The sequence below is a fragment of the Oryza sativa genome, chromosome 9 (genome assembly GCF_034140825.1).
Source record: "Oryza sativa Japonica Group chromosome 9, ASM3414082v1".
Lineage (NCBI taxonomy): Eukaryota > Viridiplantae > Streptophyta > Magnoliopsida > Poales > Poaceae > Oryza > Oryza sativa.
Window position 1 is genome coordinate 21,319,400 of NC_089043.1, and position 19,618 is coordinate 21,339,017.

The 19,618-nt window shown below is 45.6% G+C and overlaps 2 protein-coding genes and 1 long non-coding RNA gene across 5 annotated transcripts; 2 read left to right on the forward strand and 1 right to left on the reverse strand.

Annotated features, from left to right (window-relative positions):
• The first annotated feature begins 3,042 nt into the window (after positions 1-3,042).
• Positions 3,043-4,710, forward strand: LOC4347227 (STOREKEEPER protein). Its single transcript, XM_015756316.3, has one exon. It carries the CDS (start codon positions 3,142-3,144, stop codon positions 4,462-4,464), a length of 1,323 nt encoding a protein of 440 aa, XP_015611802.1. The 5' UTR covers positions 3,043-3,141; the 3' UTR covers positions 4,465-4,710.
• A 1,728-nt stretch (positions 4,711-6,438) lies between these two features.
• Positions 6,439-9,354, reverse strand: LOC4347228 (uncharacterized). 3 transcript variants are annotated; one of them, XM_026020408.2, is made up of 3 exons: positions 9,176-9,354; positions 7,660-7,717; positions 6,439-7,508 (listed from the first exon to the last, which is right to left on the reverse strand). In XM_026020408.2, the coding sequence occupies exon 3, from the start codon at positions 7,495-7,497 to the stop codon at positions 6,802-6,804; it is 696 nt and encodes a 231-aa protein (XP_025876193.1). In that variant the 5' UTR covers positions 7,498-7,508; positions 7,660-7,717; positions 9,176-9,354; the 3' UTR covers positions 6,439-6,801. The 3 variants fall into 3 exon arrangements, with proteins under 3 accessions (XP_025876193.1, XP_025876192.1, XP_015611804.1); XM_026020407.2 differs by having other exon boundaries at positions 7,621-7,717; XM_015756318.3 differs by lacking the exon at positions 7,660-7,717.
• Positions 9,355-12,975: 3,621 nt separating this feature from the next.
• LOC112936381 (uncharacterized) lies at positions 12,976-13,647 on the forward strand. Its single transcript, XR_003238482.2, has 2 exons — positions 12,976-13,280; positions 13,359-13,647. It is a non-coding gene; the product is annotated as an uncharacterized lncRNA (long non-coding RNA).
• The last annotated feature ends 5,971 nt before the right edge of the window (positions 13,648-19,618 follow it).

Sequence of the window (19,618 nt, forward strand, 5' to 3'; positions counted from 1 at the left end):
CAACTCATATGCCGTCTTTGGCCCAATTCCAGAATCGTTTGCTGTTTCAATTTCAAAAGCTTGTAAATCTGAAATTTTCCTTTACGAGGCCATCAAGTGCAAGGTTTCATGCAAGTGCAAGGGGTGATTGTGTTCAAGAACCAACTCAGACACTTTATAGTTTCCCTTCTTTTTGTCCATTGCTACACTCATACGAACTTGACAATTAGTTTTGGTTTCAGCTCGAGGACACTTTGTTAGATGATCCCTTTTGTCATTTCCTCGATGACCCTCATTTCCACAAACAAACCTATATGATGTTACTTCACCATCTGATTTTCTTTGTGTACCTTTTTCTAACCTCAAAGCCTTTTTGACCTCCATATCTATGCCAAAACATCCCAGCCTCATCTGAACATTTGAATTCCATACCAACATGGGGGACCATACATGGCAGTAGCCTCTCTCTATATAGAAAAACATCATCATCAAGTATATGACTTGTGTACACACATAGTGAAAAGAATTTGCAAAGCGCATACACAAGATGACTGAAAAAAATTGCAAAGATAAGCATGAAGTTGTTTGACATACCTTTCTTCTTCCATCTCACAATTTTGACAGCAGAGATTTAAATGTATCTTCACTTAGATATTTCTTCCATGTGAAAAGAAGAAAGCTTGATCAAAGGAAACCTAATAACAAGAGGTTGATCAATTATAACAAGGCATTCAAGTGGGATACAGTAGAAGAGAGGCAACCAATTGAAACTTACTCACTATCGGAGTGCATCATCTGCATCGTCGCTGCGCCTTGGTTCATCGTCTGCATCGTCTAGCTCAGAGCAACAGCCGAAAGGGCGCCTTTTTTTCCCTCGTCTATTGTGTCGCGCCAATTTTTCCCTCCATATAACCAAGCAGTGACGGGAGCAGAATTAAATTTGAAAATATACTATTCATTCAATTTTTTGTTAGAAATATTCGGGATGCAAAATCTTTTGCACAAATATACCATCGGTCTCGCACGACCATTGCGCGAAAATGACATGAAGATGACGTCGCGACCGGTATCGCGCAGTGAAAGTGCGAGACCGCGCGGTCTTGCGTGGTTCCAGCACGAGACCACGCGGTCTCGCTCAAGGAAACAGCGATACCGAACAAGCAACCAACGCTATCGCTCAAGCAGAGAGCGATACCATGTCTTGCCGATTTAATTAGTGGTTAATTATCCTGATTAGAGATTAAATAACAATTAGTTAATCACTAATCATGATAATTAATCACTAGTTATTATTAGTTAATTGTTAATTAAGTAATTAATTACTAATCAAATGGATCCCATTTGACAGTGTCGCTAATTGCTTCTGCGAGACCGTTCGGTCTCGCTCTTTCTTTCCGCGAGACCGCACGGTCTCGCGCCGTTGTCGCGCGAGACCGTGCGGTCTCATGCTTTCACCGCGCGATACTGCCCGCGACGTAATCCCCACGTCATTTTCACGCAACGGAAGTGTGACAATGATGGTATATTTCTGCACAAGTTTTTGCATCCTGAATATTCCTGAGAAAAAATTGAATGAACAGTATATTTTTCAAATTTACGGCAGCCGTGGGCGAACGCGGCAATCGACAGCAAGGCTGTTCCTGGGCCATATTTTGTTGCGGTGGGCCAGGTGAGCCCATTCGTTGTAGCTAAGTTCACTGACGGCCGTCCGATGCAGATCGTGTGGTCCATCTCGCTGCTACTTCCCTCTGACGTAACTTCGACTACGTCAGACGATCCGAATCCCGAGCAAAGGTATTTGAACGAGCATCGGTCATCATTTTTGCTCCTTTTGATAGCTCCAAGCCGACATCACCAAACAAATTGATGACCCATGTTCTAAGCTGGCGTTGTTGGTTGGATCATCGGCAAGTCGACAAATAAGACTTCATAGATCTTCATCAAAACCACGCAATTGTAGGGGCCATCAACAAAGAGGTAAAGAAACAACTCTGGATAGTCCCATCTCTAAAAACAAACTAGGAGAATTCTAATCTACTATTTATTAGATGTCAAACTGCTCGAGACCTTATTCTAAATAAACCATTATCGAGAAAGAGGCATGTCTTCTCCCCTCTTGTCATTGGCGAGGACGTCGGAATAGAGGAAGGGACTGGAGGGGCATCGGCGATAACACGAATGGAGGACGCGCCATGGAACGACTTATGAGAAAGAGCAACTCTCTTAGTTTGGAATCTATCTAACCATAGTACGCTGGTTACTAGTCCACTAGTAAAAATGGTAAAAAAATCGTAAAGATCACAAAACGTAGGTACTTTGATTTATCTATAACAAAACTATAGGTTTAAGAAAATGTATCACAAAATTGTAGATTTAACAACACATTTTTTTCACAAAACTACATATTTACATCAATTCACAGAAGTACAACTTTTGTAATCTCAATAGTGTTATGGATATAAAGTCTAAAATATCTAGTTCTTTGATAACTTCATTACTAAATCTATAATTTCGTGATATGATGACTTAAATTTGTTGTTATGTGATACACATTTTTAAACCTATAGTTTTACAATAATTTGGTTAAAGTACGTATAGTTTTATCTAAATTACTCAAATCCGTATGATGCTAAATTGTAAAACTTGTGCTCGATGATGGTAAACCGGAGAGTACAATAAAACGCTTGCTAATTGTCTTCATCTAATTTTTTAAGCAAAAGAAAAAAAAACAAAGCTGACACTGAACTCGATCGTCAGTGGTCACGCATATTTGAACGCCACCACTGAACGCGGTACACCGGGCAAGCTAACAACAAACACCCCTTTTGGTTAGGACTCCCTCACTCTAAACTGCACCCTGGAGACTTGGCACGTAGCGCCGGCATCCACGCTACTACACTAGTCCACCCCCACCCACCCACCCACCACCACGCCACGCCACCACCTCGCTTGGCGCTTGCCAATCGAACGCCCCACCCGGCCACCCCTACCCGAAGCTCTCTGCTGCTGCCGCTGCCGCCGCGCCGCGCTTCCCATAAAAAAAAAAAACGCACGGAAACAGATAACAAAAGCGCGAGTCGGAGTCGCTGAACAGCACAGCGCAGCCGCAGCGGAAGACGGAACCCGCTCTTCCCCACCCAACCCAACCAGAACCTGCTCCGCATGGCACCGAAGCGCCCCGCCGAGGAGGCCGACGCGGCGGCGGCGGCGGCGGCGGCGGCGGGGGGATCGGCCTCCGAGGGCTCCGACGCGGAGGCGTCGGCGGAGGCGGCCCGCGGGCACGGGTCGTCGCCGTCCCCGTCCAAGACGCCGCCGCCCGCCAACCCTAACCCTAAGTCCGCCGCCGCGCCTCCCTCCGCGGTCGCCGCCCCCGCCTCCGCCGCCGGATCCGACTCCGGCGCCGCCTCCGACTCGCCCAGGGCCGCCGGCAACCCCAGCGGGCCGCGCTCCATCGAGGTCAACTCCGACTCCGAGGACTCCGCGCTGCCCCTGGCGTCCGACGCCTACGCCGACCAGGCCGCCGCCGCTGGCGCCGGCGCCGGCGCCGACTCCGACGACGGCAACACCTCGCCGCTCCCGCCCCCGCGCCCCTCCCGCGCCGAGGCCGCCGCCATCAAGCCCATCAGCTCCCGCCCCATGGACCCGCCGCCCCGCCGCTCCGCGGGCGGCTCCGAGCCGCGCGCCAAGCGCCCCCGCAGCGCCGCCGTGGCCTCCTCCGCGGAGCACTCGAAGCGCCCGTCGCGTGTCTGGAGCCAAGCCGACGAGCTCGTCATCCTCCGCGGCCTCATCACGTACCGCACCAAGCGTGGGGTGCTCCCTGGCTCAACGCAAGACATTGGAAAGCTCCACAGCTACATCCGTGGCCAGCTCAGTGCTAAGGTATCAACTACACAGCTCAGTGACAAGGTCCGGCGCCTCAAGCAGAAGTATCAGATGCTCGCAACACGCGCCAAGACTGGGAAGGAAGTATTCCCCACTCCGCATGACCACAATATCTACCAGCTTGCCAAGAAGGTCTGGGGGACAATGAGTACTGCTGGTGAGGGAGGAGGAAGTGGGTATGATAATGCTGATGCTGGTGAGAGCGAAGAGGAGCAATATGGCAGAGAGAGCGATGATGATATGGAGAGTGGGCGGGATAACCGTCACCGCAAGAATCAGAGATCAGTGCCAGTCACTATGGCAAATGGCAATGGGACTGGGATCGGTGCTGTGAATGCCATTGTGAGAGGGAGGAGTGAGTTTGAGAAAGGGAAGGATGTATATCCTTACCTGTGGGAAACAGTTGAGGAGCTGTCCAGCCAACATCCAACTGGAGCAGTGTTCAAGAAGGCGTTTGAGTTGCTTGAAGGATCGAAAGCACAGGTGATGGAGGAAAAGCTGCGGAAGTTCAGGCTGACTGAGATGAGACAGCAGTTGCGTCGGATGGACCTGATGAAGGACACACTGAGTATGGTGCTTGATGCCCTGGAGATGGCTGACTGAGTCCATGGGTGATATCTGGTGAGTAGTGCATTGTTAAAAGGGGGAAATTAGTGTCTTTTTCTTTTCTAGATAGAATCTCTGTGGTTAATTACTTACCTTTATGGACAAGGTTGCACATTCCTCAGTCAAAAGTTAGGGATAGAACAAGTTATGGTGTTCTCCTTGTTATTCTGAACCAATGTATTTTATGATGCTTAGGTGCTAACTTTGTGCTATATACTATAACATTTCTGTTGTTTGTTTAAATGTGCGCCAATGCATCTTTGTTAGTGTTTTTTTTCAATCTTTCTGTGTGTTAACCTTTTCAATCAAATCGGCTAACTGAATTATGATGTTATGTATCAGAAGCAGATGTTTGGTTCACACCTGCAAAAAGGTCATCTGTTACCGTGTGTTTTTTTCTTAATCGCAGTTAAAATATGTTTACCTTCTCTTTTGGTTTCTCAATCACATCAGCAAATTGGAGTAGCGTGTTTCGCAACCAAGACCAGATGTTAACACGGCATTAAGTTAAATAATACAGTATGTTTTTGTTTTCTTAATTACAACTAAATGCATGTACCTTTTTGTTATGTCTCTTCATTCAGCTTTTGACTTGCATTAATGGCAAAACCACTATTTGACTTGGTAGCGATTTTCTAGTACAATTGAAACTTCAACGAGTAGAAAAGGAGTACATATTATTAGTGGAGATATTACAAATTCCTTTCAAGTAATGGGCGAAGCCATATGCATTAAGCAGTTCAGAGGTACCTCAACAAATCAGAAGGACGGTGAATTACATCCTCTATCTTTACTTGATAACAAAAAATTGGTGTATGCTTTATCAACACATTATAGGGCTACCATGATTCAGACATGGTTTTGAGGGGGAGATATGATTTACCAAATGTGATGTCTCTATCATCATCTAAACTTATGATTTGTGTGAAGAGCATATATACCTCCCTGAGTTTAACTATCATTTTTAAGTTAACCTTGGAGAGAAACCTTGGTTTGATATTTATGCTGTAAACTTTGTCACTTGTCCAGACCAATAGTTTCCTGGACTGATGATTGTCAAGTTGTCCCATTTGGTTCCAGTGAGAGTATGACATGCGGCCGGCAGCCGTTGACATGCTTATGCAGTTGTGCAGGTATTGATATTATGATATATATGAACCTAGCTGGATCATCCTTAATGCTACAAGGCTATATCATTGGTGTTGCATGTGCGTACCAGTGAATATCTGAATTGATTTTGAACCGTATGTTTCTTTTAAAATCCCTTCTTTGCACGCGGAACTTCGTTTGCGCTAAATATTCTTCAGATCATGACGTGTCTGAGTGCATGACTAGTGTTTGCGTTTTTGCTCGAGCTCATATTCTTTAGCTTAGTTTCACTCCTTTGATTAGTTGAACCGTCATTTCACTCGTCTTACGGTTTGATCCCCTGAACTTTCATCATATTGACTGGAAGTTATGTTAGTCCTGACTTATAACTCCAAGCTTGCAATTGCCATTGGCGCCACACTGCACAGCGACAGGACGATTCTGATAGTGATCCGAACGTTGGGAGGATCAACGAAGTTTAGGTCTCCTCTTGGAACGCAGGAGTTTTACAGGATTTTCGTATGAAACGATTCATTTCCTCCAAAGTTCCTCTAAACTCTAAAGGCCTTGCCATTTACGTGAACTGGTGCGTCGAAATTCGAAGTGCAAGTGTTGCTTGACTGCCTGTAGAACTGCACAGCGACCATCTGATGGAACTATTTCAGATCAGAAAGCATATTCTTCGTGCTAATCTAAACCATCTCGACAAACCGATCGGAGAGACCAGTACAATAATTATCTGTCCCGAATAATTATTTGCCACGCGTAGCTTGGCGGTGAGGCCTTTAAGCAAATTTCATCTTCAGTATACACCAATCTGTCACGCGACATAAACAACAAACATATATGGGTACCTTCTGAGGAGGTAGGAACAATAAAACATACAGGAGCAAGTGAACTCTGCATTTCCGAATAGAATGTAATGTCAATACAGTGCAAAAGGGATGCACAGGATCAATTCATCACACGACACAAAGGGGGGACTACAATGAGATAGTATCAACAAAAGCCTTCAACGCCATTCCACATTCCACCCACAATTTGACCAGGTTTCTTGAATTCATGGCAGCATAGGATAGGATCTGTTTCTTCTGAAGATGGTGACAAATATTCCCTCAAGAACAGAAAACTAAAAAAGCTATATCTTTCTGTGTCAGGTCACACATGATGGATCAGCATGGCTCAAATCACTGACCCCATTGCGAGAACAGCATAAGATATTCTCACATTTCAGTGAGGTTGAGATCATGGATCAGCCAAGTTCATTTCATTGATTTGCATAGCTCCATGAGGACCTTCGTGCCAAACAGATGCCATCAACTCCTCAAACTGCAACATAACATACAAAACCCTCCGCACCATTGGTGAACTCGTTGCACAGATCATATCTTGCAGTGAACTCCGGAATAAAAGTCGCCTCCATCTGTAAGTATGTACAGGGTCCACAGAATGAGGCTTCACTGAAGGATGCTTCTTTCTTACATGCTTGCAGAGCTCTCCATAACTACCCATGTATGAGCAACCATCTTGCATACAGCTCCTCTTGTTTTGGTTCAACTGTTCCCGAGCAGGTTCAACCAATGTATATCCCTTAACCTCACCACGGCAAAGGGGGCATGTAAGCTCTATGGAGTCTAGGTCCTCACAATCTTTTGAGCTTCTCCGCGAATCTATGAGTTGATCAAGACAGTTTGAATGGTGGTAATTGGTTGCACATATATATGGACGACAACCTTTATCATGAGACGAACAAAGTAGAAGGACAGCATTATGTGGGCATTCCAAGCAAACTGGACAGATTGAATCTTTCCACGCACATTTCTCTGTTGCTGCCAATTCCTTGTTAGCAACTCTCTTGAAATTGCATTGGCTGAAGAGCCTCCGATTATGTGATCTGAGCTGACGAGATGAACATTTCTTGCCCCTTATACTTTTAGTCATCTTGGTAATAGCTGCAAGATGCATACATTCAGAATATAAGATTTTGAGTCCGTCAAAAGATAATTACATAATTTCATACTGTCCACATCACAGAATTAAAAAAACAAAAGGGGCTTATCTAACTGTATATTGATCTGAAGTTGGTCCGGAGGGGGTCAATACATTTGTATCCATTAGCCGACTCTACTTCAGATAATTTCCTTGTTCACTCTCCTTATCTCTAAAAATGAATACATTATAAGCCTGCTCGACGGTCAAAAGATAACAAATCACATGCTTGATGTCAACTGCTGCTACAGTTTTATCAGTGTGCATTGGAAACAATGCAGTCTGATTCTAGCTAATCGACCCATCACATAAATCATGCGTTCAATATTCACTCATTGACAAATTCATCATATGGTGATGACAAATTCTATGGGAACAAAAGTTACTGCTAAACTTTGAACCTTTGATTTAATTTAGCACAATTCCTACTGGACACCAGATGGAAACAGTCAGATCAAACAGACAACTGGACATAATATCAGAGATAATTGATCTGTTTATGCCAGAGATACATGGTTTTCTTTTTCAACCACAAAGATTAAAAAAAACAAATTATGATGATCCTAATGGCAAAGAAAATGGATAGCTTTGATGCTTGTCATTGGTACTGCAAAACAAGTGGTATTTCAACAGCCAGACCAATTATAAGATGTGGGCAAACCCTCCCATCAAGAGATAACGGTATGTCCGAAATCATAGGGCCTGTTCAGTTTGTAGCCAAAATAAACCTTACCAAGTTTTAGCAATTCCAAAATTTTGGCAAGATGGCAATATTGCCAAAATAAATTTTAGCAGGATTTCTTATGTATTGACCAAATTTGGCAACAAACTAAACGTAGACATTTTTTGGCAACTTTGCCAAAAAAAAATGGTATGGTTGAAAATGACATCAAAATAAACAGGCCCATATATGCACAGAAAACACTGATGGTGATGTAAAGTTGCCAGCAACCAGAACTTCTAGAAAATTCTTCAGCATAATTGCAGATTTGCAATACCATGACTTCACTAAAAAAATCTGCACTATCATCAACATTGCCAGAAATACAGAAACATAGCAATCAAGGTTCTAAATACCAACTGGCAGGCATATAGCATCTAGATACAAGAAGCAATGAAATATTAAGTCTATCAGTCCATCAATCCTAACTTTGATTGGAAGGGTGTGTATCAACAAGATAGTTCATTCAATTGAACTCATAACCCGTGACATGTAAGTTTTTATGAACAGTTTACAAACGTTTGCACACAACAAGATCATTTTCTGTCAAAAAATATATGTCCAAAAATTTTCCAAATCTTTACCTTTGCACTAACAGAGCACGACCTATAATAATTTTGGTACAGGGAACGTCACGTGGTAAAACTTGGGCGTGCCATTGCCATCAGGGGCATAACCGAATTCCAAAACCTAAATTTGAGGAGAGACTACCCCACATACGGCTCCCGGCACCTCCACGAAGCATCAAGTGCACAGTTCCCAGATCAAGAAGTCTAATCAAGAACCTAAAAAGCAAAAGAAACAACCCACACAAGCAAATCCGCCCGGAACACGGGAAGGCGGCGCGGGGGGGATACTACCAGCTCGAGAGGGGCTCGATTTGAACAGCAGAGATCGAAAGAGACTCACCACCGCGGGGCCCCGTTTCCCCCCGAGGTAGGGAGGAGACGGGGGAGGGGAGGCTGCACCGCCTGCACGGGCGGCCGGAGGAGGGCGAAGCGGCGGAGACGAGAGGTTGGTTGCTGGGGTTTTAGGGCGCGCGCGGCGGTGGCGTTTTGAGACGCCTCCCCGTTCTCTCTCCTCTCCTCGTCCCCCCGGCTGCTGCGAAGTCGCCGGATTTTGGGTTGGTGGTTCGCCGCTCGTGGCGACGTGGGCGGGTAAACCGGCCCAGTAAATGATGGGCCGGAGCAGGCCGAGCACACAGCGGCCCATGCATGGTTCACACTTCACCCCCAAAAGGCCCATGTATTTTGGAACGGGGCAACCGAGCATACAACGGCCATGTACGGCTCACACTTCGTGCATGTTCACTTTGATGCTATTTTTAATCTTACCAAATTTTGGTAATGTCAAAAATGCGAAAATTTTGGCAACTTATTAAAATTTTGGCAGGATTTTCTATATAGTTACCAAAATTTTGTAGCAAACTAAATGTAGCCACTTTTTTTTTGCCAACTTTACCAAAATTTGATAAGGTTAAAAATGACATCAAAGTGAACAGGACCGAACTTTCTTTATGCAATCAATATACCTAATTATATGTATTGCTAAACAGATCTTTATCTATGTGATATTTTTCTGAGACACATGTTTACATAGCATTCAAATCAACAACAAAATCAGCAAGATTATCCTTGTCAAGTGATTTTGGTCTTGATCGCATGCACCAAATAAGTTCGTGCACCAAAATAAATATTTTATAAGTTTATGCACTAGATTGCACACATCTGACAAGTTTATATACCGCTATTACAATTTACTCACAAGTGTACTAGTACTATATTTCTAATTTTTTTTAATCCAACCACTCATCATTTTAATTTCTTTCTATCTTAGTACCAATCATCCCCGCCGTTCCAACCATCGCTCATTTAATAAATGGCATTTAAGTTATTTTTCTGCTCCGGTAATTTGCCTTTAAAATAGTGGAAGTGCAGTACTTATGGAAGTGCAGTACTTAATTAGGAACGAATGTAGTATAAATGTTATACTGTCATTTGGAATGCAGGGGTAAGGATATCTTCTCCATACTCTTCTTTGTTTGTCTATTCATGTACTAAGTTTTTGAGGCAGTTTATTCCTGTGCTTCATACGCCATATAAAATGTAAACTTAATTTTTGTTTTGTCTATTTTCTCCATCTGTTTTATGTTTATGTTGCTATTAGCATTTTTCTTTCTCGTTCAACTTTAGTTGAACTCTGCAAGTGCATCATGCATCATCACATAAGAGCAAGTTTAATAGTATAGCCCACTACTAGCTCTAATTCATTTATAGCTAATCTAATAGACAATTCATACCATAGTTGCTTACTATACTATTAATATATGGTCTCACATGTCATACACATATTGCATTTTGGAGTCTGTACTGCAGCTGGCTACCGATCTGTAGCCTGCTACTCTTCTCTCTCATCTTTTATCTCATTTAAATATGTTTATAGCTGGCTAATACTCTACTATTGTACTTACTATTATACTTGCTCTAGACGGTTTAAACAAAATGAAGGGAAAAAAAAAGAAAGACCCATGCGGAACTACTCCAACCATCCCGTACTGTAGTCTTGAATGCGTAGTACATGGAGAGCTGTGATGCTCCCGTTTATCGAGATATCAGCTTTTGCTGCGTTCCTGTTCCTCTCCATCTCAATCACTACCGCATCATGACTCCATAATTGCTGCAACCAATGAGGTTCAACCACGTCAAAGATAATGGCAGGGCCTCCAGCTCGGTCCATTCACAGCCTGGCTGAGCAGGACACAAATGACTGCTCACATGGGCGTACCTCTGGCTCTGGACAAATTCAATTTTGTAAAATGAGGCATTTTGGTAAAATTAAAATTTAAACATTTAGAACAAAAAAAAAGCTAGTAGATATGTTGGTGAGTTGTCAGCGTGTGCAACAAAGTGCCACCCCATTCACCATGGTGTGACAAAAAAAAAAAAAACCCTTGCCACGTCTCCAAAATTTTGGTGTGACCAAAATTCATTTTCCTACTACCATCAAATGAAAGTTTGTAAAGGGAAACCTAAATATATATTGCTACCTAAATGCTTCAAATATTATTAATTCTATTGGCATTATAAATTGATGGAAGTTTTAAGGGTTTTTATAAACTTTATAGCCACACTTGCTACTTCCTCCATTCCATATTAAGTTAATCTAGTACGAGATCTGACATATCCTGTCTAGATTTGTGGTAATATGCAACGTCACATCTCGTACTATATTAACTTAATACGAGTCGAAGGAAGTAGATCTTAGACAAATAGCTTCGGCTAAGGCATGTTTTTTTTAAGACCGGATGCGGATGAAACCTGATAGATGATTGATTTGTTTATAAGAAAGAGTTAATCAAAATACTACTACCACCGTACCAAAATATAAAAGATTTCAGTTAGATGTGACACATTCGAGTGCTACGGATCTAGACTAGGAGCTTGTCCAGATTCGTAGTACTGAATGTCTCAACTTGCCAGACTTTGTTGCTTAAGTAGTACTCCCTCCGTTTCAAAATGTTTGACACCGTTGACTTTTTAGCACATGTTTGACCATTCGTCTTATTCAAAAAAAATTGTGAAATATGTAAAACCATATTTGTACATGAAAGTATATTTAACAATGAATCAAATAATATGAAAATAATAAATAATTTCTTAAATTTTTTGAATAAGACGAATGGTCAAACACGTACTAAAAAGTAAACGGTGTCAAACATTTTGAAACGGAGGGAGTATGCCATTTTTAGGGCTCGGAAATCATACATACACATGTTTAGCAAAAATTTGTACTCACTCCCTATCAAAATATAGTAACTTCTAGCATTTAAACTGCATGCTTGAATATAGCAACTTCTCCATTTACTTCCTCGTCTCAGCAAATGGCAATGATCTCTCATTTAATTTTGCAAACTACTTCCTAGTAGTATCAACCAACAACCATTCCAATTTAATTTCACCTCTCTCCCTAATCTTTGAAAAAGCTCGATAAGTGATTATATTTTGGGATGGAGGGAATAACTATGCAGATACAAATTGGGCTTAGTTTTTGTGCCAACCGGTGAATGTATGGCACTAATCAAAATGTTTGTCATATAACCATGTTCCAAATGGATTATTGGACTAAGATTATTTATGCCACGCTTCTAATAAAATGATTAATTTGAACCACTTTTTCTAAGCTATTTGTTATGTTTATAATCCTCCGTTCCAAAATATAAGGGATTCGGGTTGGATGTGGCACATTCAATCTATAATTTTCTGAATTTCCAAAAGAATCAATCGTTTCTAGCTAAGTTGCTCCATCCAAATAATCCTCCTCTCCTCTCCTATTTTGCCTAGGCATCCAACCAACCAAACAGGTCCATATCTAGTATTTGTGACAGGGACAATTACGAAGATGGCCAAAAACCCCACATATTTGTGACTCGAGTGTAATGCTATCACCAGCTCCCCCCTCTGCACTCCACACATGACTGAGTCTGAAGGTATGAACATACAATGTCCTCCTCCCTCTCATACGCTGTACCAGTACACCACAGGTCATAAAAGTCCCATTTGCAGCAGCCATCAGAGCAGCTCGTGCCCAATGGTAATTGGTAAGCTAGCCCCTCAATAAATGGCAATTCAGCTCGCGCGGCCCATCCCAAGGAGCTGCGCCAACTGCCCTCCTCTCCCTCTTCAAAAACACCAGCGCTCTACTGCACTGATGGCTCGATCAGTAGCTACCTCTCTTGGCGTGTCTTCTTCTTCTTCTTCCTCTTCCCCACTGTCCATGGTGGACTCCATCTTGGCATCTCTGAATCAGTTTGATTTTGATAGGAGTTCTTGTTTTGGAGTGCATGGCATGTCCAGGCTGAAGTTAGGTTAAGGGGATTGTTGTCTGGTTCAAGGTCTCCACATTGTGCAAAATGTTCATTCATGGAGGCACAGGATGCTTGGTGATCTCGGACCAGGCTTCAATCCCTTTAACCAGCATCTGCACAATATGTCTCTCATCCGAGTGTGGTGCACTGGTATGTTATATGTTTATCACCTCCAGTTCTTGTTCTTGTGTATTAAGTATTAACCCGGAAATTTTCATTTGCTTTTAGCTGTAACTGGAGTAGCTCTTGCTTTGTTTTATCAGCATATGAACAAGCAAAGTTTAACAAAGATCTAGGTTTGCTCATCAAGAATCCAAGGTTTTGGTTCTATCTAGAAGGAAACCCTGGATAGCTAAGGACCAGTTACTCTATATAGTGTATATGTGTTTTTGTAGACAGTGAGCAGTGTATATGTGTGTCAGGCATGCTGCTCATGCGGGGAAACGCATGCTGCGAGCTTCTCATTTTCTCAGTTCTCACTGACTCTGAATCAACTGCTACCCTGCAGTTTTATGCACCTCAACACCTTGCATTTCTGCATTGGCATCAAATCTCGATCTCATCAAGTTCTTAACTATGTTTACATGAAAATGATATCACACCCATGCATTGCACGGATTTAATTGCTGCAGGTGTTCTTCTCTGAAAACTTATATCAACAGCCATGCATGCAGATCTTGGAGATGAAATTCAGAAACTGTACGTGCATGCATATTGTGATTTGTGAAGCACTGCATCGTGGTACTATGCTAGTACTGTACGTAGCAATAATGCTAGTATTCACTGGGTTCAGGGTGGTAGTAAACGTGAGCACTGTCACTCTGACAGTCAGAACAAGGGGAGGACCGGAGGACATGAACGTAACTGCCGACGCATTTAAGCAGGGACACGGCTATAGCTAGCCTCATTACTTCGCTCACGCAGCAGCTGTGAATTGATCGACGATGCCATTTACACGGCGAAAAACTACTACCACAAGTTGCACCACTTCAAGGCGCCAGATCGTTTTCTCTCTGGGATTTATGTTCCATGTGTGTTCTTCTGCAGACTGCAGTTTACTAGTGCGCTGCATACTGACATTGCATTTTCAGAAAAATCTTCAGATATGTAATTGCAGCAGTACTACTAATCATATGTTGTCTTGATCGAGTACAATGATGAACATTGGTACGTCAAATGTCGATGCCTATGATGGTTTCAGAAGGATGCATGCTAGCTTAGCGCCTCCACTTGAGGTAGAATCCAAGGTTCATGTCGTTGATGAGATCAATTTGGTGTACAGTATGCAGACTTGGAGCAATCGATGACTCTGTTCGTGAAACTGACGAGCACATGCGTTGACATTGATCGATGCTTTGGTAATCTCTGGAAGACAGAAAGATCAACGCAATGATCATCACTAGTTGTCCTTGTCGACCCCAAATTTCTGCCTAGCTAGATAACTCAAACCAATTAATGTTCCTAAATCTTAATTCAACAACATCACCATCAAATTGCAGCAGATATTGTGTCCTGTAATTTCCTGCGTGATAAGAACTGGAAAAAATAAGACTGGATCACTCTGGGAATACGTTAATTGAAGATTATAACTGACCGGCTGACGAGAATGATGCTAGCTTGTAGATTCATGCCTAACTAGCTAGACAACTAGACAAGCCACATGTTTTTGTCGTTTTTAGGATGAAATACATACTACTATTATACAGTGGTTTTCGAGGTTAATGCTTGTGTTAACATTGTAAACACGCACACGTCAACTGAGCATCAGAGAAGGGGAGTCAACTGGGCTCCCTGTCGTCCTCGCGCGGGCAACCGGGGGTGAACCCTAGCACCGCCGCCACACCCCTCCTCTCTCTGGCCTCGCCGCCGTCGGAGCACGTCGCCGGAAAACGTGCGGCCGCTGGGATGGCGGCGGCGAGGCTCCAACCCAGGCGGCGCGGAGCTTCGGGAAGGCCGCGGCGGCGGTGTGGCGAAGAGCAGCGGATCCGGCGCCGCCACCACCGGATCCGGCGCCCAGCATCGGCCACGAGGCGAGTGGCGGCTGGATCCGACGTCTCCGCTGCCGGATCTGAGCCGTGGTGGTGCGGGAGCACGGCAGATGCGGCGACGCCGATGGCGCGACGGCCGTGGCTGGTCAGCAGTGGTGCGGAAGCGTGGCGTCGGCGGGGAGACGCGGCATCGGCGGCAAGCGCTACGGCTGGGGGAGCGGGCGGCCGCAGCAGGCGCAGTGGCGCGACGGCCGTGGCTGGCCGGTGGGCAGCTGTGGCTGGCAGCGCGACACGACGGCCGTGGCTGGCTGGCAACGGCAAGGCCGCCACGGCGGAGATAGTGCCGGCGAGCTGGCGGCTGGTGACGGGGTTGAGCTGGGCGGCGGTGGTTCTGGTGGTGGTGGTGACGGCGTCATGGTGGTTCAAGGCGGCGGGGATGGCGTCGGCCGAGGGCGCGAAGGCGGCGGTATTGGTCCCTGCGCGGCGACGGCGGCGGTGCCCCCAGATCCGCGCCTCTCGGCCGGATTTGGAGGGTAGCCGGCTGTGGTGGTCGGAGACGTTGGCCGACTTGCGACGGCTGGCAACGGCAGTTGGCGACGGCGGCGGTGTGGCCGCGGCAGTTGGCAGCGACGGCGTCGGCCGACGACGCCGGCGAAGGACTTGGCGGCAGCATGGCGAATGGCGACAACGAAGCGGCTGCTGGCAGTGGCGGCGGCTCACGGAGGCGGTGGCTGGTGGCCGCGACAGCAGTCACCGGAGGCATGGCGGCCCTGGACGGCTAGCTGAGGGCGTGGGAGATGGCTGCATTTGGCCGACGCGGCATCGTTTGGTGGAAGGGTCGGAGACCGGCTTGGCGCAGAGAGGCGCAGCCGATGGCAGTGGAGGCCGGCTCGGCGCGAGAGGCGCGGGCGGCAGAGTTGGAGGCCGGCTTGGCGCAAGAGGTGCAGCCGATGGAGGGAGGCCGGATTGGCGCGAGAGGCGCGTCCGGTGGAGGCGGCCGGCTTAGCACGAGAGGCGCGGCTGGCGGTAGAGGAGGCGACCTAGGTGTGAGGAGGAGCTGCTGGTGGGTGTGGCGCGATCTTCGGCGCACGAAGGCTGGTCGGCAGGGGACGCCGGTGCAGGGGTCCCACATGTCGGCAGAGCTTGTGTGGTGGTGGAGCATCGGTGTGTCAGCCGTAGGTCTCACCCCTCAAGGGCGATTGCCGGGCGAAAGCCTAGTCTTGGCTCCTTTGAGTCCCGACGGACGGCAGTGGCGGTTTTTCCGTCGCTTCTCTTCTTGAAGACGTCGTTTTGGCATCCCCTAGGGAGCGATCTCAGCTGTGTCCCTTTGTTAGTCTAGTGGCGGCTGGTCACGCTTAGCGGCGGCCGGTCCGGTGCTAGCCTTCTCCTGGGCTTGTGTGTTGGCGATGTCGGTGTGTGGGTGGTGTTGTTTTTTTCTTTTTCCTGGTTACGACCCTCCAGGGTTATAATCTTGTAATTAGAACTTCGCACCGTCTCGTGCGAGTCGTTAAAAAAAAAGCATCAGAGAAGGGGAACTGGGGGCGTCTGGGCCAGCTCAGCGCGCGTCAAGGATGGCAAGATAAGCAACCCCCACGGCCCAAAACTCTTTGGGCCTCCGCACGTCATAACCTGTGCTCCAGTACAACACGGCCCAGAAAGCAACGGTTAGTCGGTTACTATCAGACTAGGAATAAGTCCACTTTGGCTCCCTTAAAAAGTAACCTGAATCTGATCCGTGACCCTCAATCGCAAAAACCGGATAGGACGACTCCCCGAACTATTCAAACCAGTGCAATTTGATCCCCCTCAGTGGTTTTGGAGGGCGGTTTTGCTGACGTGGCGTTGTTGGCTTCATCCCACATGACGTTTATGTGGCATTAGAAAATATTCGTAGGTCCCATATGTCATTTACTCGAAAAAAATGTGGGCCCACATGTCATCCTCTGTCTTTCTCTTCTTCCTCCTCCCTCCCTATCCCTTCTCTTTCTCCCCCCTTCTCTTCACCTTCTCTCTCGTGACGTAGTGGGAGGGCAAGGGCGCCATCGCGTCGGCGGCATCGATCTGGAGGCGGTCGACGGGGAGGGGCACCGCCGTCGTAGTAATAGCATCGTTTTAAAATTTCTGTAAAAGACACACTGTTTAATAGTTTGAAAAGCGTGTATGCATAATTGTCCATGCTGAGTTTGGCACTTCATGTTCCCAACTCACGTCTTTTGTTTTTTGCGCGCACTTTTTTCGAACTACTAAACAGTGTGTGTTTTTTGTAAAAATTTTCTATACAAAAGTTACTTTAAAAATTCATATTAATCTTTTTTTTTAAAAAAAGCTAATACTTAATTAATCATGTGCTAATAAACCACTCCGTTTTGCGTGCATGAAGGATTAGTTCCCATCCTACACTACCGAAGAAGTACTGACACATTGCCCCACTCACAGAACTTGTTCTGTAGTATTTTCTAATATTAAAATACCACTTATTTTAAAATGATGAAAGTACTCCATCCATCCCATAATACAAGAGATTATACAGTTTTTAACATAAATTAAGGAAGTAGCAACATATTTTTTTAAGATAATGGAATAAAATATTTCGGCCTTTGCTCAAACGAGTTACAGCCAATTATTACATAGTTCACACAATAACAAACTCACACAGTGAGTCTAGAACCACAGAATGAAAATTTTAAACAAGCACAAACTAATAGACACCAACAAGATAAAGATCACACAACTATTGAATTCTATTTGAGAACCTCCATCCGAAGTTGGGGAAGAGCTGCATAATCGTTGACTCAAGTTTAGGACATGCATCATTAATTAGGCTGATATCTTCTTTACACCTTTGTAATTGGGTCCAACACCAGAGCCAATACGTTGCCCTCAAAAGTACCTGTAAATAAGATTTTGATGGTGATTTATCAAAAACCATGTCATTCCTACTAAGCCAGAGAGCCCAACATAAAGCGGATGCTCCAACAAGAATAAGATTCTTAATTCTTTTATCAACACCAACAAGCCAATTCCCGAATATATGAGACATACTTTGTGGAGGATGTAAATCAAAAGAAATGTGTACATATCTCCAAAGAAATCTCAAAAAATGACATTCAATGAATAGATGGTAGATGGTTTCATTTTTCATAAAAAACAACATCTTAAACTATCATTCTAATTCCTTCACCAAATTATCCTTAGTTAACACAATTGTACCATAGGAGGATAAAATAATACAAATTGTGGTAGATAGGAGGATAAAATTGTACAAGATTTGATATATGTGGAATAAATTAGCAAAGAGTTGATAGGTGGAAGAATAAAGTAATACTCTCCTTGTCCCTAAATGTAAAGGATTTAGTACTATGATACATCACATCTAACCAAAATCTTTTATATTTATGGATGAGGGAGCAAAAAAATTGATGAATGGGAAAGGGATTGTGTTATCTTGGGATTCCAAATAGTAACTTATATTGCGGGACAAATTATAGAAACAAAATTTCTTAGGCCATCCACAGTCGGTGTCCCTGGGTCGTCCCCCCGCTCATGCCGTCCGCCGTCCGTCCGCGCGGCGTGTCTCTAGAGGGAGGTGCGACCCTCACGCGGGGAACGCGCCCCTCTAGCTCCCCAGCTCACTTTTTCCAGAGACACTCCCTCGAGGCTACGCGTTGTGGCGACCCGGTGCCCCATCTCCTACCTTCTCTCCTGGCGTTTCCCTTTCTTGCCCCTCACCGGCGGCATGGCAACGAGAGAGAGAGAAGAGAGAGGCGACGACGACGAGGATCCGCGACGGTGACGACCAGATCCGGCCACCGCCGCGGCAGCCGGCGGCCACCAACCGGCGACGGGCTCGGCTTCCGCGACGGAGAGGATGACGATGACCCGGCGACGACTGCACCCGCCACCTCGACGGCCGCGTCCGCCCACCAGATCTGCCCGCCTCGGTGCCGGATCCGCCGCCGCCGGCGCTGGAACCACTTCTGCGACGACGGTGGGACACGGCTGGTGGAGGCGGAGGGAAGAGGAAGGCGGCTGCTAGAGAGGGCGAGGAGGGAGGCGCGGCGGCGGCTGGGGAGGGCGAGGAGGGAAGCGGTGGCGGCGAGCGGCGGGGGAGAGAGGAGGGAGGTGGCGGCGGCAGGCTGGGAGGCGGGGGCGGCGAATGGTCGACGAGGAGGGCGAGAAGAAGAAGAAAGAAGACGTGAGAAGAGAGGGTGGAAGAAAAGAGAAGGAAAAAAGAAGAATGGGCTGGGAGGGTTATTTGGGGATTTTTCATCTGGGGTTACTTTGGGCCAAGATACCCATTGTGGGCTGTAGTATCTTCATCGGGTTGCTTCAGATTTTGAGGAGCCCATCCAGAGATACCTCCTATTGCGAGCTGAGTTTCCTACAAGTCTCCTCAGTTAGTGAGGACACTCTAGAAGTGTCTTACATTGTGGATGCCCTTATATTATACGAACGGAGGTAGGGGTACTAGTAGAGGAGTATGAATAGGACAATTTCTCC